Raw genomic sequence first — 21016 nt, forward strand, 5'->3', positions numbered from 1 at the left:
CCCTCCAGAGGTAAGAAGCAGGATTGAAGACAAGATGCAGGAGAGGCATCAGCCTTTTATAGTCTTTTCCAGGTGTAAGAACACCTCTTTGTCCTTACTATGGAAAATTACAGCAAAATGGAGTCTGGAGTCACATGGGCCAGTCCCTGCATACTTGGCTGAGTTGCAAGGCATATTTGCCTTCTGTCAATGGGTCCGTTGTGTAGCTGATGGTCCTTAATGGGCCATCAAGCAGGCTAGGCAGAGCTAACACCAACTTGTCTGGGAAGTCTCCCAGAAGCATAGCATAAGTTTGAAATACAGACAGTATAGAGCCAATATTCATAACTTCAACTACAAAATTGATACACACATATAGGCAGCATAATTATAACCAGCAAACCATAATCTTGTCTTAGACACCTCATTTGATCCCCTTTATACAAGATTTGGTGCCACTACAGGACCATGGTTGCAACAATGATCTATATGGTCCGAGATTATATCAATAACGTCACACTAGGTCACCCACTCATGTCAAGCATTCTTAAGCCTATGGCCTAGTATAACCAAGGTAAAAATCTTACAGGCCTCAGTCTATAGGCATTGCATTCCAGCCATTCTTTATATACCTAATACACACTCATCTCTCCTAAATACTTGTCAGTCTCCTACAAGGATAATCCCTGGGTTTGTGTATGGGAGTATGGACATGGAAGGTGTTGAGGGAAGAGTCTTTCCCGTTACTGTGAAGCAAAAGGAAGAGAGTCCCTGCACAAGTGTATGTTATATACTTCAGACTGATCACAGCCCTCCTATTTATCACTCCTATTCTTGCAAAGTATAGGATTTTCAGTTTTCTGTGTTATTTTAGTGAACTATGTGGAGGCACAGTTGTTTTTGGTGTCATAGTGAGCCTCCCTATGACAAACTTTGAGAACCCCTGCTTTAGAGGCATGGAATCAAGCCCTTATAAAGTAACCTATAGGTTTCGCTGTACATTGACATATAACAACACTTTTTGTACTTAACCAAATAAGGACCTGAGATGATACAAGCAGCTCACATTAACTATAGAAGAATTCTGATACCTCCATGGGAATTCTAATGTATCTCTAGTTGCAGTGTTCATTGCCACTGCATTCTCTATTTTGTCAAATGTGAACTTGGTTTCTGGTAGTAACCATACTTTAGTGCAGTGGTTCCCAAACTTGTTCCGCCGCTTGTGCAGGGAAAGCCCCTGGGAGCTGCTGGAAGTGGCGCGGGCCGAGGGACATACTGGCCGCTGCTTCCAGCAGCTCCCATTGGCCTGGAGCAATGAACCGCAGCCACTGGGAGCCGCGATCAGCTGAACCTGCGGACGCAGCAGATATACAAACCGGCCCGGCCCACCAGGGGCTTTCCCTGCACAAGCGGCGGAACAAGTTTGGGAACCACTGCACTAAAGTATGGTTATAGGAATTTGGAAGTCTCTCTTTTAAATAGTTTGTGAATAATGACCCTCTCTGTCATGCTGTGGCTTCTGAAACATTAGATTGATAGCTTGAATGTCTGGATAAATCTTTCCACTCATCCATTTGTGGTGGGATGGTAAGGTGCTAATGAAACATGTTTGATAGCATTTCTTCTGACAAACAGTAGAAACTTCCATGCTGATGTGATTTCTTCAAATTATGTATGTTGTGCAAAGAGCAAAAGACAAAAAAGATATATTTGTTCCTTAAGCCACAAATCAGTTTCTTTCACAAACATTCATTTAAAGTGTCTTTTGAAACAATGTTTTCTAATATCTTTCTAATCTCAGTTGTATGCACTTCTCTTCCTCCTGCTCATGCTAAAAACAAATACAAAAACCAAAAATGCTCCACCTTTTTGGTATTACCAAAATCTTTGGAGCTAAATGCTTTTGCAAATGTCTGTAAATTCTTTGAATAAAAGGGTGTTACCAGTGCTGTTAGATCATGAAATAAACTGTTTCCCCCCGTATTAATGTAAGGAAGTGAAGTATCTCTCCCCTCGCCCCCACCATGAGCTGTTTTGTTTATAACAAAATACTGTTTCAGGCACTTGTCATAAATAGCCTGCATTTCTTATGATACGTTGAAGGCCTCTGTCATTTCAGTAAATGTCATTGCTTTCTAACTCTTCTGATGCAATTAGTTTGACTATTTTCATTCCTTCTGTGTTCCTTGTATTTAACTAAATATCAGAGCCCACACAGCTTCGTATCCAGCAAAGGTTTACAGGACTTCTTAACGTTTCTATTTGTCTCTTTTTAGTGACCTACCACATAGTAGTCAAAGATTGTGGAAAGAGATGCTTATGCAGGTCTGAGCTCTCTTTTTTTTATTACTACAATCACAGATTTTATACCACAACAATACCAGTAGATGGCTTCAGTAACATACTAGCTAACTGTCTAGCTCTTATGATCATAGACAATCTATAGGAAATCCTTAACCAAGTCAGCCTAATTTTATAAGGCTTTAATTAGGTGCTCTTCTCTGTGCATGTTCAAGCACAGAGCCCGCCCCCACCTCCATATAAAATGATTCAATAAGCATGCTGTCTTATTTTCTTCAAAGTTGTACGATTTTTCTTCCTCAGAAGAGTGTAATAAAATCCAGCTAGACGTTTCTAGCTTCACCTGTTTCTGAATAAGTGGGTGCAAACACTATATATACTTCTATAATACAAAATTTCCAGTGTGCTTTAGCAGCTATCTTTGAGGTCTCAGGCTACTGCTGGGAACATCTGTCATTTAATTTGCTTTTTCTTCACTTGACACTATCATGAGCAGAAGTTAAGAGACTGGAAATTCACAGATAAACACAGTACCAATCCTGAATACTGTGACATTAACCTTCATCAAAATGATATTCTAGTTTTTTAAACAAATGAAAGATACATCATAAAATGTTAAAGTCAGGAATCTCTTGTATTTTCGGCAACACTGATTTGAGTTACTTTTCCATTAATTGCTGTACCAAAATTAACAATATTTGCAATGAAAAGTAGCTATGAATCCCAAAGGGTTTGACCTCCATTGATTGTGTTTGATGCCACCATGTCAGATACTGCTTGACCTTTGGTACCAGTTTTCTGGGCAGTGAATATTCCGAAGGCAATGACTCTGACCTTATGCTTTTAGATCAGGGATCGGCAAGCTTTGGCATGTGGCCCGCCACGGTAAGCACCCTGGCAGGCCAGGCCAGTTTGTTTACCTGCCGCATCTGCAGGTTCGGCTGATTGGGGCTCCCACTGGCCGCAGTTTGCCGCTCCAGGTCAATGGGGGCTGCAGGAAGTGGTGGCCAGCACATCTCTCGGCCTGCGTTGCTTCCTGCAGCCCCCACTGGCCTGGAGCGGTGAACAGCGGCCAGTGGGAGCCATGATTGGCCGAACCTGTGGACACTGCAGGTAAACAAACCAGCCCGAAGAAGTGAGGTTTTTACTCACGAAAGCTTATGCCCAAATAAATCTGTTAGTCTTTAAGGTGCCACCAGACTCCTTGTTGTTTTTGTAGATACAGACCAACACGGCTACCCCCTGATACTTGAAACCAGCCCGGCCAACCAGGGTGCTTACCCTGGCAGGCCACGTGCCAGAGGTTGCCGATCCCTGTTTTATAAGCTAAAATGTATTTTAACAATATAGTTTACTCATTTTTCAGAGCCTTCTTTGTTAATGAGTTAATACCAAACATGTCTAAACCACTTATGTATCATACAACAGCGCAAAAAGAAATCTGAAAACAAGCAGGCCATTTTGATGTGGGATTCTATGCTTAGCCTCTAGGAGCACAACACAGGAGTCATAGCCAGCCTTCTTTCCTTTTGGCTTTAAGGCCACCTTTGTGCCTTTCTGATTCTGGGCTCCTCTAGAGGCCTGACATAACTTACCCTATGTCTACACTTATGGTAGTGCATAGAGCACAGGCACTACATGTGTAGCTCCATGCTGCAGTGAAAGGCAGGCTGAGTCCACGCTTGTCACCAAGGTGTGTTACTACACACAGCAAGGAGAGGCTCCAGCAGTGGGACGCTACACCGCTAAACATAGCAGTAGATGTGGGAGGCACTACTTGGGCATGCAGAGAGCTGTGTAGGAAATATACTCTCGGGGCTTCAGAGTATAGGGCATGCCATTTGCCTAAGCTATACCTCACTGTCTACACTGCTATTTATGCTGTTAGCTCTGTGTGGGAGAATCACACTTTTTTTTTTTTTTGTAATTATAGATGGCCCAAATCCTGAGGTCCTTACTCATTTTTATTTTCTTCTGCCCCAGTTCAGGAAAACTTCTCTAACTTTCAGTGGGAGTTTGCCTGAGAAAGATCTGAGTAAGTGCCACAGGAATTGGGCCATAATAGCAAACATTCTACAAACTATGTGTGTGTATGGATGGATGGGGGAGAGATCACAGTAACTCTGTCACGTCTCATGAAATGTGTGATGATTTTGATGTATTAGTATGTGTGTATGGTGTCATCATCAATGTCTGGGGGGAGGGATAGCTCAGTGGTTTGAGCATTGGCCTGCTAAACCCAGGGTTGTGAGTTCAATCCTTGAGGGGGCCACTTGGGAATCTGGGGCAAAATCAGTACTTGGTCCTGCTAGTGAAGGCAGGGGGCTGGACTTGATGACCTTTCAAGGTCCCTTCCAGTTCTAGGAGATGGGATATCTCCATTATAAAAATAAATACAAATTGAGACACATTCACATTTCCCAAGAACTTGCCATTTAGGGACCTGATTCACTAGACTTAGCTGGATGTCGACCATCCATTGATTTCAAATGAAGTTTGTGTATGGATGGCTTAGAGGATTAGTCTTTGAGATAAACAGCACAATCAACACTTGGGGAGACCCTTAAGATAAGGGATGGTGTAGGATCAGATTTGTGTGGTGTTGCATACCTCCCAAACTTTCAAGTGGCTAAAGTGGGACAGGTCCTGCCCAATAGGGGGTGGGGAGAATAGTAGAGAAAGCCAGCCCCAGGCTCATCCTGCAACAGTGGCTTCTATGGCTCCTGTTCGCCGGGCTGGCTAGGCTCAGCTCCTTGCTCTGGGGATTGCGACCTGGTCCCTGGCACACAGGGTTGTAATGCTACTCACTCAAATTTGGGCTGTTCCAAACCTGAGCAGTGCTGTGACCCTGTGGCCAGGTTGCAATGCCCAGAGTAGGGAGCCAAGCCCAGTCAGCCCTACGGGATAGGAGCTGCTTCTGTCAGAACTCAGGAGGTTTTGTGGGTCAAGCAGGACAGTCCTGGAAACCAGGGACTGTTGAGAGGTTGGTGGTATGTTTTGTTTGGTGAAGAGTAAAAAATAGGAAGGATTCCCGGAAGAAACGGGGTTGAGAAGTGATTTGCAAGAGCTTTGAGAGACTTTCTCAAAAAGGAAAATCTCTTTCCATGTTTTTGTTTCATGACAGAATCTTGCCAAGATCATCTAATTCTACAATTGGAAGGAAGGAGACCAATTATGCTTAATACTTTAAAATCCAATGTTTTAACATAAGACTTATAGTCTCTGTGAAGCGGGGGTCAAAGGTTATGGTACTCTTCCAAGCTCCACCCACATGAGATACTGATAAAATGCACAATGTGATCACATATACTCTCTGGTTTCCATTGGGCTTGGCTCTCCCCTGTTTGGGCTCATATATCTTGCTGAGTCTCTGAAACTTGGCTTTCCTGTACTGGGATGCAAATGTCCTGCTGAACTCTCCTAAGCTCCTGGGTTTGGATCTTTCCTGATGGGGACAGAAGCAGAAATAAATAGCTAGCACTCTCCTAAACCCCACCTTCTCATGGTGCTGTCGCTCTGAATAGATTATGTAAAGCTTCATAATAAGATCCTTCCTGTCTTTCCTTCCATGCTTTGAGCAGCTAAATAGTTAAAAATGTTGATATTTAAAGTATTATCAGTGAGTTGAGACAAATGGGGCAGTTCATGTCTCTCTGGCAGGCGTTGCTGCATCAGTTGCAACCTAGTTTGCATTTTAAAGGTTTTCTTTGCAATCACAACAGCTACAGATTTATTTTTCATTGTCTTTTGTCTTGTTTTAATGAAAGGGGAGACTTTGGAGAACAAGAAGGCTACTTGGGAGGTCCTCGCTTTGAAGGCAACTCTGTACAGATTCTTTGGGATCCAGCCTCAAACTGGGAGGCAGATAAGAAATATTTGAAGTGTCTTCACTGGCAAGTCTTCCTGAATTAAATATAAAGCAAGTTTTCCCCCTCACTGCCAGAAGCAGAAGGATCATTTGGGAGTATGATATATCTGAAATTAACCTGAGATGATATATTTTGAAATACCCTCTGGGAATTGTTTTAACCAAGGGGTCAACCAAACCTCAAACAATCTTTCCAGAGAGGGAGGAGAGAAAAATCACACTATGTGGGTTTTAGCCCACGAAAGCGTATGCCCAAATAAATGTGTTAGTCTCTAAGGCACCACAAGTTCTCCTCGTTCTTTTTGCTGATACAGACTAACACGGCTACCACTCTGAAACCTGTCACTATGATTTCTGTTATGTTGTTGTGGTTCTTGGCAATATCATTTGACGAAACAGTTCTCCAGCTCTCAAGAGCTGTACACAATTACCATAGTTTCAAAAACTAGTAAAGTAAAAAGTGGACTGGTTAGTCAGAAACATCCCTTTCCTTTCAGTAAATCTAGTTAATGACACAATGGGTGAGGGGTTTGATTTGTCAGCACCTAAAAGTCCTATAAGAATCCATATTCTGTCATCCGTTGTGTGCAATTCCTCTTAAAACCTGTTTGCCTCTGCTACATCTTTCACACCTTGTGCACTCTAGACAAAATTTGAGCAGGATGTTTTATTTAATTTGCATCCTTCTTTTATTGCATTTAAGGTTTGGCTATATTGCAGCCCCAAAGGAATCTTACAGTAGCTACATGCCAATGTATTTTCAGGACAAAGGGACTGACTTTTGAATTCTATCAGTTACATAAATGAGAGTTTTTCTCACAGGCATTTCATGAGTACATGAACGTAGGGTAAAGTAAATCCAAATCAACCTGCTCAGGTAGTAATAATGAGACAGCTGAACATGGTGACAGTTATTGAATGTTAAATGTGTGTTTTATTCTGAGCTCAATAAAAATGGTTGTAGAGTAGGGAACCACTCAATATGAAATAACATTTTATTGTGTAAGCCTGGTTTCAAAAAGCAGTGTAATCATGACAGAGACACAATTGTTTGTAGGATTATTTGTCTTTTATAATGAGCTTTTTAAAAAAAATATATATCTTTTTTTTTTCTGTGCAAATTTGCTTCATACAATTACTTGAATCATTGGCATATTTGGAGTGCTATAGCAACAACATGTCTTTCTATGACTTGTCATTACACCGCCTCATGAACGGTGGATTTGAAGAAAAACCTTAGGTTAATTGTAATTAAATTCCAACATATTTGCTGTGCCTGCTGTTTTGAAGAAGATATAATAGACTTATCATTTATTGTCATGTACAGCTTCAGGGATTGTGGACAGTGGATTTTTATAAGGTGTTGTCTATGGCTTATCTAATGGTTCTGCTCTTCAGATAATGCACAACGTTCAAGTGAAGAGAAAATGACAGACCCTATTGCTTTGGGAATGTGATTTCTCTAAAAAACAGGTGATAAATCATAATTATATAAAGCAAATAAGAACACAACATACTTATAGACTGCATAAGCATAATTATCAGTGCAGCATGGACCTATTGCATTTGCAAGATTAGAGCTAATCTGGATTTATTGCAGGAAGTGCAATAAATCAATTTTGAAAATGTCAGGCCAAATAATTTCTGCCAAGCTATTAAACCTCATTTACTGTACAAAGAATCAGAAATGGAGTTACAGTATTTATGTTAGATACCATTATTTGAAAACTTCATGAAAAGGAAAGCAAAGCGAACCATATATTCAGAAGGGTTGCTTTTATAGAGCGAGTGTGTGTGTCTTTAGGTGGAAAAGATGTATCTCAGGGCTGTGCTACGTTTTCTGTGGAACCCACACAACTCAGAGATTCTGAAAAAAGAAGAACAGGAGTACTTGTGGCACCTTAAAGACTAACAAATTTATTAGAGCATAAGCTTTCGTGGACTACAGCCCACTCTGAGTGAATCCACAGCCAAACTCTTAGGGATGGGGCTGCAACAGGCCAGAAACAGTGCACCGCATCAGCAGCTCTGGTCTTCCACGTTTCTCTCTCTCTACGCATTTTGTATCCTAAGGGATCACTCAGGTTAGTCTACAGAGTCTGTCCCCTATCTTGCAGCAGGAAAGCCACATGATCTAATTAACATTATGTTGGGGTGTCAATGAGAGGGTCATCAACATTCTTCCCCTAGGGAGCACTTCAGCTGTTTTTTCTTCAGGGGGGTATGATTGAACTCTGAAGGTTTTGGATGGGAGAAGGAGGATGTGTTTTTTCTTTCTTCCAGGCCATAGCAGAAAATGGCCTACAAAGTCCAGACTTCGGGGTATATTTTCATATCCTCTTATCAGAAGGAGATCTCATTAAATCAGGAAAATAATGTTTTGAGATCAAAGTTTTAAAAAACATGCTATTGGTGGTAGGGAAAAAATTGATAGCGATTACAACTGAACTCTTTAAGTATAGGTACAAATTACTCACACTTGAGGTCTTCCAGCTGGCTGAATATTTATCTCAACCATTCACCCATGTTTCATTGTTAAAATATGGAGCATTAATTATTTGATAGAATAATCATTTTACAACTTTCCTCAGAATCCGTGACCATTGCCAAAAAGCCTTAATCTAATGCTTTGAGAAGCAAAAATTAAGCCAAACAATTCTAGGCACTCTCAGTATTTAAAGAGAACTAAAATCACTGTTCCCTGTCCAAAGAGACACAAAGAAGAACTTCATGCATATGAATGAATCTCATAAAATGTATTTGTTATCAGAATAAATAATAAAAACTCAAGGTCTAACATAACTGTTAAATATACTGAATACCAATAGTGGGATACAGCAATCTGTTCCTGTGCAATTGAAGTAACATGAATGGGAGTTATTTACATGTATTATAGGCCAATATTCTCCAAAGAACTCATGCATTTAAGGTAATTTCTGCTTAAATAGGCATCTAGAATGGTGCCTTTTATTTATTTAGATGGGGAGAGGCAAAGAGCATTAATTTCAGATGGCTTTAAGCAAATGTTAAAAATGTTAATATTCACAGACTTTCAAATATCTTTTGGCTAGTTGACATTTTCAAATAATAAGCTTTTTCTTCTAACTGAATTACAGTATTGGACAGCAAGCCAAGGATATGTGAAATGAACTTTGTCATTCAAATATAGAAAAGAAGGCAAAAACTGCTTGTAACCATTACAGGGAATAAAATATAAAATTGTGAAAGCCTCTGCTTCTAAGCTGAATGTTCTGTTTGAGGCATTTTACATGGAATTGATATATTTTATTTATGAGAAGTGCTTGGAAACTTTTTATTTCAGCAAAAAAAATCTCTAAGAATATTTTTTTTTCCAGCTGAGAAAACTACCTTCTTAAATGAGGGAAAGATAATGTTTAAAATTCTCACAAAGTCCTTTTGCAAGCTGAATCTTAACAGCAGGCTGCTGTTGGGCTAACATGTGGAAGTACCACTTTGGATTCAAGCTGGCAATCTGTTAATTCTGTTGCTTTATATCTGGTATGCCTGTAGCATACATCCCAGTAGTATGAAAACTGAATGTGTATTACCAAACTGTATGTGGTGGGATACAGAAGAAATCCACCATAAGAAGAATTAAATCTCTAAATAGTGTATTTATATGTCAATCATTGATCTAATCAAGCACAACATGATGAACCCCCAAGTGATAATGCAGCTGAATGTTTATTCAGATCTAAATTCAGTTTTATAACAGAAAACAGGTTTAGTAAAGATATGTGTGAATTATAGATCACATACACACAAGTTATCTTCACAACATGGATTTGCTAAGCAACTACACTTGTAAAAGTCACTTTTAGAAGTCCTGCATTGGAAATAACTGACATGGAAAAGTTAAATTTCCAGCCTTAGTATATCTTTCCCATAATACTGCTTCCTATGAAGGGAATGGAGAGGCATTATACTCCTGTCCCCATAGACTTTGGTAATAACAAAAGTGATAAACTATTTGTAAGATCAACAAGTATTACTGTCATGTTATAAAGCACCTGAATCTTGACAGAGTATGGCTTGACAGTACTAATTTTGTTATATAGCAAAAGATCTTCTGTTGTCTACATCCCAATATGTAAATATTTGCCCTTTCCTTTCAAGGGTACATAATCCTTTGTGAAAGAATCCTGTAGTAATTAATAAAATGAGAACCTTTCCATTGGATTTTTATTGTTATTTAAAACTCCTACAGAATTATGGAGAAAGGTCCCTGCTAGAATTCTATAGGATTTTTTTAAAAAATCATAGAATTGTAGGACTGGAAGGGACCTTCAGAGGTCATATAGTCCAGTTCCCTGTACCCTAGGCAGGACTAAGTATTATCTAATAAACTATAGAAAGAGAATAATAACCTATTACATTCTCTAACACTCTAGAGACGTTTCTGTAAAATTCCATTTAGACTGTAAACTCTTGAAAGCAGAATTGTTTGTTACTAAGTGCATGTACAGTGTCTAACACAAAGGGACTTTGATCTTGGTTGGGCATCTAGGCATACTACAGATAATGAATGATAGTAGGCCTACTTATTCAATACCTATTAAAGATCAAGGATGCTTGATATTAAAATGTATATGTGTGTGGAAGTTGAGACACATTCAGGACTTTATTTTTTAAGGGTTGCATGTTGGTCATTTGATACCTAAAATTTCCCCTTTCCTTGGCTCTCAGTAGTAGCAAATCATGTTAAATGTTTGTGATATGCACAAATAGGGACCAGGATAAAGCCATCAAACACATTAGCACTGGTGACTGAAAGAAGATTTGAACCCCACTGGCCATAGGCTGGTGAATGAAACCACTTAGTTTACTTGCACTGATAAAAGTATTTAGTGAGGGCCTTAGCAGGCATATGAACAGCAAAATTGCCAATTTGTTTGTCTTCTTATGATCCTTTTTATTGCTGGTTTATGTTGGCTATTGATACATGAATGATACATTATCATCATTGCAGCTTATCAGTGGTGTCATAAAAGTCTTTAACACATATAACTACTACAGTGAATGACAGCATGTTACTATAAAATTCCCCACGAAGGCTCCCGAACTGAGCGATTTCAGAATATTTTTAGGGCAATGTGAGAACAGAAACATATTATGCAGTAATTTGTAGGACAGTAATATGCAAATCTTAGAGAGAAGAAGATATTCTTACTCTCCTGTTCCCTGGGTATGTCTACACGTAAAACACTACAGCTGCAGCTGTGCTGCTATAGCGTTTCAATGTAGACACTAACTACACTGATGGGAGGGGTTCTCCCATCAGCGTAGTTAATCTGCCTCCCTAGTAGGCATTAGCTAGGTTGATGGAAGAATTCTTCCATCGACCTAGCACTGCCCACACCAGGGGTTAGGTTGGCATAGCTACATCTCTTTGGGGTGTGGATCTTTCACACAACTAAGAGATGTAACTATGCCAATGTAAATTCCCTGTGTAGACCAACCCTAAGCTAAAGTAAAAAAAAAAAAAAGGACACTTAAAGAAGACCAAAAATAGAAAAGAAGAACTGAAAATAGGTGTGATGCTTTATAAAGATGATTAGTTACACTAATACAATCACCATTGTTACAAAGTTGCAATAAATCTTATACGAAGTATGTCATGTGGGGTATCAATAGAAAAGTTATGAATTGTGAAGTATGATTATCTCGTTTATATGCTTGTATCATCTTTGTATCTGAAGTTATGAATATTTGCTATGGATTTGTATCAAACATATTTTTGTTCTTGGGTGACACCCTCAAGATAGATTTACATCAGGGCAGACAAGTATGTGTTGCTGACCCATTCTTTTTCTTTTTCTTTTTCTTTTTCTTTAATTTGTTCTTTTTCTTCTCTCCCCCGCCCCGGCCCCGCCCCGCCCCAATCCGACATTTTTACAGAGCCCTTTGTTTGGATTTCCTGAACTAAAGTGGCTTTCATTTAAGCCTCAGAGGATTCACTCTGTGCATTGGTACTGTGTGTAATATATCAAAATGGCTCTTGGTAGCTGTTTGCACTGTTCATATAAGGAGGCCCAGGGCCTGACCCTGCAGTACTTGTGTTTCCAGAACTCCAGGAGAGATCAGTGGGAGCTTTTGGTGTACAAGGGGTATACCCAAAACATAGAATATCAGGGATAGAAGGGACCTCAGGGGGTTGGTCATCTAGACCAACCCCCTGCTCAAAGCAAGACCAGCCCCCAATTTTTGCCCCCAATCCCTAAATGGCCCTTTTAAGGATTGAACTCACAACGCTGGATTTAAGCAGCCCAATGCTCAAACCACCAAGCTATCCCTCCCCTACATTGGGGAAAAGAGTGAAGGACTCCTCTTCTTCACTGTGAAGTTGCTGCAAAGCTACTTCACTATTGCTGGGGCTATCCTGAGGTTACAGCAGTCCCTGAGACTATAGTCAGCTCTAATGCCTGCTATGAGAATGCACTCACTGTCTGTGTTTATGTCGGTAGTTAATAGGGCCCCAGTAGATAGTACTCAAGATAAGTAGCATTGTTCTGGGGTTTGTAGGATCAATAAAACTTGTAATTCTTCACAGACCTCGTGCCCTTTGCAGAGAATGCAGGAACCCAGAGTAGAGCTGATTTTTTTTCAGAGTAGTTGTGTGCCCTTGCATGGTCCTCCAAATCATACTCCCAGTTTTTCTAATAGAACTATACTGGTTCTGCTGCCAGGAGACCCTCTTAGAAGAGCAGCAGGATTTACTTCTTAATGTATGTGTTGCATTGAATTAACAAAGTCCAGCATCATTATTTAGAGGAGGCTGTTAAAGAGTGGGTATTCAGTGAATATTTTCTCTTATTTGTATGTTGCATTGTTAAAGGAATTTTAAATGATAACATTTTGTTAAACCTTTTTCAATTGATTAAACATCTGATGCAGGATTTTTTTCCTGAGGGGTTTTGTTTGTTTGCTTTTTATGTTTTTTATGTTCCAGTTGAGCTACTATAGCAAATTAGTCAGTTGAAAGCCTGCTCGGCTCCTTGCCATTTCTGTTTGTTTAGAGTACTGCATGCGTATATGTTATCTGTAAAACTCTATGGAGACTAGAGCAATTTAGACAATAGGAGCCAAGCAAGAACGTTTGATTTTATTTTCCTTACACAAATACAATGCACAAAGATGCATGTCTTTGCTCTAGTAGCAGCACCTAGTCAGAACTGACTGTAGTTAAGATTGTAAGACAGCATTTTTTCCATTATAACCCATATTCTCTCATTTATGGCTCTGTCATTAAAAATGTTTAGGCTGACACTGGAATAAAATTTTTTAATATCTTTAAACATTGGGTTAACCTTTTTAACTATTTAGGCAAATTGACTGTGCAATGGGCCAAAAGGTACAGGGAATATGCACATCTTGCAATCATTTAAAGATGTATGTATGTCTAAAATGGTGTTAGTGTGAAATATATGCACAAGAGAATAAACACACTCATATTTTAATGGGTTACCAACCTTCAAGCTTAAGAACATAAACCAGCCACTAAGGGCCTGATCCAGCTACCATTGAAGTTAATGGAAAGACTCCGATTATATTCCATGGGACTTGGCTCTCACCCTGTCTTGTCTATGAAGAAACTTCCCCTTAGTCATGTTTTTGCATAATTGTGTATTATTTTGCAATATTTGGTACTGCTGCAGACAGGATGCCTGCCTATTTGATCCATTGGTCTGATTCAGAATGGCAGTTCCTGTGCTTATATGTACAAGAAACAGCATTATGGAAATACACAATTTACTGGAAATGTCTTAGAATTCAGGATGTCAAGCAATAAAAAAATTAATCACGATTAATCGCACTGTTAACAATAACAGAATGCTATTATTTAAATATTTTTGGATGTTTTCTACATTTTCAAATATATTGATTTCAATTACAACACAGAATACAAAGTGTACAGTGCTCACTTTATTTTTATTACAACTATTTGCACTGTAAAAAACAAAAATATAGTATTTTTCAATTCACCTAATACAAGTACAGTGGTGCAATCTCTTTATCATGAAAGTTGTACTTACAAACATAGAATTATGTACAAAAATGCATTCAAAACCAAAACAATATAAAACTTTAGAGCCTACAAGTCCACTCAGTCCTACTTCTTGTTCAGCCAATCACTCAAACAAGTTTATTTACTTTTGCAGGAGATAATGCTCTTGTCTTCTTGTTTACAATGTCACCTGAAAATGAGAACAGGTGTTCACATGGCACTGTTGTAGCCTGTGTTGCAAGATATTTACCTGCCAGATATGCTAAAGATTAATATGTCCCTTCTTGCTTCAAGCACCATTCCAGAGGGCATGCATCCAGCTGATGACGGGTTCTGCTTGATAATGATCCAAAGCAGTGCGGACTGACGCATGTTCATTTTCATTATCTGAGTCAGATGCCACCACGTTGATTTTCTTTTTTTGGTGGTTTGGGTTCTGTAGCTTCTGCGTCAGAGTGTTGCTCTTTTAAGACTTTTGAAAGCATGCTCCACACTTCATCCCTCTCAGATTTTGGAAGGCACTTCAGATCCTTAAACCTTGGGTCGAGTGCTGAAGCTATCTTTAGAAATCTCACATTGGTACCTTCTTTGTGTTTTGCCAAATCTGCAGTGAAAGTGTTCTTAAAGCAAACAATATGTGCTGGGTCATCATCTGAGACTGCTATAACATGAAATATATTGCAGAATGTTGGTAAAACACAGAGCAGGAGAAATACAATTCTCCCCCAAGGAGTTCAGTCACTAAGTAACTAACGCATTATTTTGTTAATGAGAATCATCAGCATGGAAGCATGTCCTCTGGAATGGTGGCCGAAGCATGAAGGGGCATACAAAAGTTTAGCATATGTGGCACATAAATACTTTGCAATGCTGGCTACAAAAATGCCATGCAAATGCCTGTTCTCACTTTCAGGTGACATTGTAAATAATAAGCGGGGAAAATTATCTCCTGTAAATGTAAATACATTTGTTTCTCTTAGCGATTAGCTGAACAAGAAGGAGGACTGAGTGGACTTGTAGGCTCTAAAATTTTACATTGTTTTGTTTTTGAATTCAGTTGTGTAACAAAAAAATCTACATTTGTAAGTTGTGCTTTTGTGATAAAGAGATTGCACTACAGTACTTGTATGAGGTGAATTGGAAAATGCTATTTCTTTTATCAGAGGGGTAGCCGTGTTAGTCAGTATCCACAAAAACAACAAGGAGTCCGGTGGCACCTTAAAGACTAATAGATTTATTTGGGAATAAGCTTTTGTGGGTAAAAAACATTTCTTCAGATGCATGGAGTGAAAATTACAGATACAAGCATAAATATATATTGGCACATGAAGAGGACGGAGTTACCTTACAAATGGAGAACCAGTGATGACAAGGCCAATTCAGTCAGGCTGGATGTGGTCCACTTCCAATAATTAATGAGGAGGTGTTATTGTATATATACAATAAAAACCTGTAGGAGAACACTTCAACCTCCCTGCACACAATAGCAGATTTAAAGGTAGCCATTCTGCAGCAAAAAAACTTCAGGACCAGATTTCAAACAGAAACTGCTGAACTTCAGTTAATTTGAAAATTTGACACCATCAGCTCAGGATTAAACAAAAACTGTGAATGGCTAGCCAACTACAAAAGCAATTTCTCCTCCCTTGGTGTTCACACCTCAACTGCTAGAAGAGGGCCTCATCCTCCCTGATTGAACTAAGCTCGTTATCTCTAGACTGATTCTTGCCTGCATATTTATACCTGCCTCTGGAAATTTCCACTGCATGCGTCTGACGAAGTGGGTATTCACCCACAAAAGCTTATGCTCCAAAATGTCTGTTAGTCTATATGGTGCCACGGGACTCTTTGTCGCTTTTTACTTTTAAATCTGTTCTTGAATGTCTAGGGAGATTGAAATGTTCTCCTACTGGCTTTTGTATATTACCATTCCTGATGTCTGATTTGTGTCCATTTATTCTTTTACATAGAGACTGTCCAGTTTGGCCAATATACATCGAAGATGGGCATTGCTGGCACATGATGGCATATATCACATTAGTAGATTTGCAGGTGAATAAGCCCCTGATGGTGTGGCTGATGTGGTTGGGTCCTATGATGGTGTCGATAGAATAGATATGGGGACAGAATTGGCAACAGGCTTTGTTGCAAGGATAGGTTCCTGGGTTAGTGTTTTTATTGTGTGGTGTGGAGTTGCTGGTGAGTATTTGCTTCAGGTTGGGGGGCTGTCTGAAAGCGAGGATTGGCCTGCCTCCCAAGGTCTGTAAAAGTGAGGGATCATTTTTCAGGATAGGTTGTAGATCATTGATGATGTGCTGGAGCGGTTTTACCTGGGGGCTGTACGTGATGGCCAGTGGCGTTCTGTTATTTTCCTTGTTGGGCTCGTCCTGTAGTAGGTGACTTCTGAGTACTCGTCTGGCTCTGTCAATCTGTTTCCTCATGTCCCCAGGTGGGTATTGTAATTTTAAGAGTGCCTGGTAAAAATCTTGTAGATGTTTGTCTCTATCTGAGGGATTGGAGCAAATGTGGTTGTATCTTAGGGCTTGTCTGTAGACAATGGATCATGTGATGTGTCCTGGATGGAAGCTGGAGGCATGTAGGGAAGTATAGCAGTCAGTAGGTTTCCAGTATAGGGTGGTGTTTATGTGACCATCACTTATTTGCACTGTAGTGTCCAGGAAGTGGATCTCTTGTGTGGTCTGGTCCAGGCTGAGGTTGATTGTGGGATGGAAATTGTTGAAATCCAGGTGAAATTCTTCATGGGCTTTCTTCCCGTGGGTCCATATGATGAAGATGTCATCAATGTAGCGTAAATAGATGAGGGACATTAGGGGACGAGAGCTGAGGAAGTGTTGTTCAAAGTCAGCCATAAAAATGTTGACATACTACGAGGTCATGCAGGTATCCATAGCAGTGCTGCTGACTTGAATGTATAAGTTGTCCCCAAATCTGAAATGGTTGTGGGTGAGGACAGAGTTACAAAGCTCAGCCACCAGGTGTGCCGTGGCCTTATCAGGGATACTGTTCCTGACAGCTTGTAGTCCATCCTCGTGTGGAATATTGGTGTAAGAGCTTCTACATCCATGGTGGCCAGGATGATGTTTTCAGGAACATCACCAATTCATTGTAGTTTCCTCAGGAAGTCAGTGGTGTTTCGAAGATAGCTAGGGGTGCTGGTAGTGTAGGGTCTGAGAAGAGAGTCCAAATAGCCATATAATCCTGCTGAAAGAGTGCCAGTGCCTGAGAAGATGGGGTGACCAGGATTTCTAGGTTTATGGATCTTGGGTAGCAGATAGAATATTCCTAGTTGGAGCTCTAGGGGTGTGTCTGTGTAGATTTGTTCCCGTGCTGTAGCAGGGAGTTTGTTGAGCAGATGGTTTAGTTTCTTTTGGTACTCCTCAGTGGGATCAGAGGATAGTGGCCTGTAGAATGTGGTTTTGTTGACTTGCTTGGCAGCCTTCTGTTCATAATCCGACCTGTTCATGATGACTACAGCACCTCCTTTGTCAGCCCCTTTGATTATAATGTCAGAGTTGTTTCTGAGGCTGTGGATGGTGTTGTGTTCTGTACGGCTGAGCATATGGGGCAAGTGATGCTGTTTGTTCACAATTTCAGTCTGTGCACATCTGCGGAAGCACTCTATGTAGAAGTCCAGTCTGTCATTTCGAACGTCAGGAGGAGTCCACGCAGAATTCTTTTTCTTGTAGTGTTGATAGGAGGGTTCCTGTGGGTCAGTGTGCTGTTCGGTGGTATATTGAAAATATTCCTTGAGTCAGAGACAGTGAAAGTAGGATTCCAGATCACTGCACAACTGTATCATGTGCGTGATTCAAACTGTGATTAATCACAAGTAATTTTTTTGAGTTAATCATGGGAGTTAACTGCGATTAATCAACAGCCCTACTTAGAATAATAGAAACATAGAACAGAAAGGGACCTCTAGAGAACATCTAGTCCAACTCCCAGCGCTGAAGTGAGACCAAGTATACTCAGACAAGGGATCGGCAACCTTTGGCACATGGTTCGCCAGGGTAAGCAACCTGGCGGGCCAGGCTGGTTTGTTTACCTGCTGTATCCGCAGGTTCGGCCGATCGCGGTTCCCACTGGCTGCAGTTCACCGCTCCAGGCCAATGGGGGCTGTGGGAAGCGGTGGCCAGCACATCCCTTGGCCTGCGCCGCTTCCCGCAGACCCCATTGGCCTGGAGCGGCAAACCGCGGCCAATGGAAGCTGCGATTGGCTGAACCTGTGGACGTGGCAGGTAAACAAACCGTCCCGGCCCTCCAGGGTGCTTACCCTGGCGGGCCACCTGCCAAAGGTTGCCGATCCCTGACTCAGACGATCCCTGACAGGTGTTTGTCTAACCTGTTCTTAAAAATCTCCAGTGATGGGGATTCCACAACCACCCTTGGAAGCCTATTTCAGTGCTTAACTAACTATACTTTATAGTTAGAAAGTTTTTACAAATGTCCAACCTTAATCTCCCTTGCTGCAGATTAAACCATTTAATTTTGTCCTACCTTCAGTGCATATGGCAAACAATTGATCAGTCTCCTCTTTATAACAGACTTTAGCATGTTTGAAGACTATATTTTTTACAGTATGCCTTCATTTTTGAAATGTTATACTCTTCTAAGAAACAGCAGTGGGGGCATAGTGAGAGACGGTAATGACAAATGGGTGAATTCTGATTATTTTTAGAAGTTCAGTTTGATGTATAGTAGTTTTTCAAATGAGTTATAATCCATGAACATCAGAAGAAAATTAGTACTGTATACTGTGGTATCTTGTGAACCAAATTTGATTTACATAGGCTTAAGAAGGTTTACTATTGATTTCTAGATCAATGAAACTCCACTGAACTGAACAAAAATGATAACTTTTAAACTTTCACTTACAAAAGAACCAAAAACATTCTGCTTCTTTCAGATAGCAGTGTGGAAGGAAGTTGGCCAAGTTTGACATCTGAGAACTGAAATTAGCAGAATTCTATGTTCAGTGATAAGTGAGGCCAAATTTTCCAACATGGGTACCTAAAGTTCAGCTCTTAAAACCAATTTCAGTACCTAAGTACAAGTAACATCACTTTCAAAGGTATTCAGTGCCCTCCAACTTATTTTGACTTCAATGGGTTTCGTGGTGATTCAACACAAGAAAATCAGGTTCTATATTTACATGACTACATAATGATGTAAAAGCCAAACTGTAGACACCTGTATTTGAAAACTTGGCCTGTGTCTGCTAATGCACATTTGCTAATTCTCATGATGAAAACATAATTCTCTTGGTACAGCCACACCTGCATGAATGTGAATAGAATCTAGCCCCCTCAGTTGTAGAAAAAAAGCTTTAACATGTGAACTCTGAGGGCTATGACACCGGAAGGAAAACTAAATGAGAATTTTAAAAACAACAGGTTTTAGATTCACAATTAAACCAATTCACAATTATTGGGGGATCCAATACCTGCTTTTTTAAAATGTGTGGGGTTGGCAGTTCTGCATACGTGAGGGCAGAATTCGGCATACTGCAGTCAATGGAGCAATGCTGATTTACACCATCTGTTTATTTGACTTGTAGTACTTAGTCTGGGTGTACAATGTTTAATTTATTGAAGTAGCTTAATCCAGCAAGCTCCATTTTTGACTTTTCTGATCACTTCATGATTTGGCATCAGAAGTGGGAGACATGCTGAAATTTGACTCTCCTCTGAGCTTCAATTTTGTTAAGAAAGCAAAATAAGCTAAATGGAAATATCTGCAGATTATTTTATAAAAGCTATTTTCAAAATCAATTCTTTCAAATGCCATTTCTGTAATAAAATGAGGCTCTGCAAAACTTCCAGTAAATAAAATGGTGCAAATATCTATTTCCTCTAGCAAAATAAGAATAATGCCGCAACAGAATCACATCACTATGAATTAAGATCCAGAATATGACATAAGAATATATCAAATGCTGATAAGATGATGGCAGATACATATGCACACTGCTATAGAGCCACTTATAGACAGAATACGAGAAGTAAGTTAATACTTGATAATGGAAACCCTGTCTCGGATGAATGCAAGGTGTATGATACAGTTAGGACTAGCTGTGTATTGGTCATTGCCAAGCCAAAATAAGTACGTAAAAAGAAAAGAATTGAAGATTGTGCACTATAATATAAATGTAATGCAGGAGCTAGCAGAAAAGTCATAGTAATTCTGCCTGGTGACCTTATATGACAGTGATTCCATTTCAAAATCAGCCTAAAGGGTGAATGTGATAACGCTAAGATTGATTACATTGCTCTAAGTAGGGAGATTTAAATGGAAGAAATGCACTTGAACTATCTGCTGCATTTCCTTCCTTCCTTCTCGCTAGTAGGACTTGCTTTCAGTTGCCATTTCATTTCTTACTTTGCTCAAGTGAAACAGTAAAAAATCTTCTTTAATTCAGGAATGCATGAGCTCATCTCCTGCTGCAAAAAGGTTCCAGAGCTCAACTCCTCCTCATTAAGAACACAGATTGATTGATTGTCCTTCCACGTATTACTATAATAGTATTAGTCTTCAGGTAGTACAGCAGACTAAATTAATTAAAATTCACAGGAGTGCTTTCTGTTGTACAAGGCAGTTTTCTGCACAAGCTGAATTAACAGACAAGATCTATTCTTCCATGTCTTTGAAATTACTGGCAGTAAAATAAATAATCTACTTGGTTATGGTTCAGGAAAAACGATGGGATTGGTTAATGAAACATTTTAGTGTATTTAAGATGTTGGATTGATTTTTTTCTAAACGGTGATCACTATAGGATTATAGTAAGCCCATTGTTGAGGTATACACTATAAAACCTT

The 21016-nt window shown here is 39.8% G+C and overlaps 1 protein-coding gene across 11 annotated transcripts in view; it reads left to right on the top strand.

Annotated features, from left to right (window-relative positions):
- The window catches only part of GPC5 (glypican 5), a 1011494-nt gene that overhangs the window by 451507 nt on the left and 538971 nt on the right, over window positions 1-21016 (top strand). The window contains exon 7 of one of the 11 annotated variants that reach the window (XM_054012068.1): window positions 6051-6127. The exons of the other annotated variants lie outside the window; for them this stretch is intronic. Coding sequence (XP_053868043.1) covers window positions 6051-6098 — 48 coding nt within the window. The 3' untranslated portion in view covers window positions 6099-6127. Of the gene's footprint in view, window positions 1-6050; window positions 6128-21016 lie in introns of those variants that run through there. 11 annotated transcript variants of the gene reach the window in all.

Source organism: Malaclemys terrapin, chromosome 1, assembly GCF_027887155.1.
Source record: "Malaclemys terrapin pileata isolate rMalTer1 chromosome 1, rMalTer1.hap1, whole genome shotgun sequence".
In the NCBI taxonomy this organism is placed as follows: domain Eukaryota; kingdom Metazoa; phylum Chordata; order Testudines; family Emydidae; genus Malaclemys; species Malaclemys terrapin.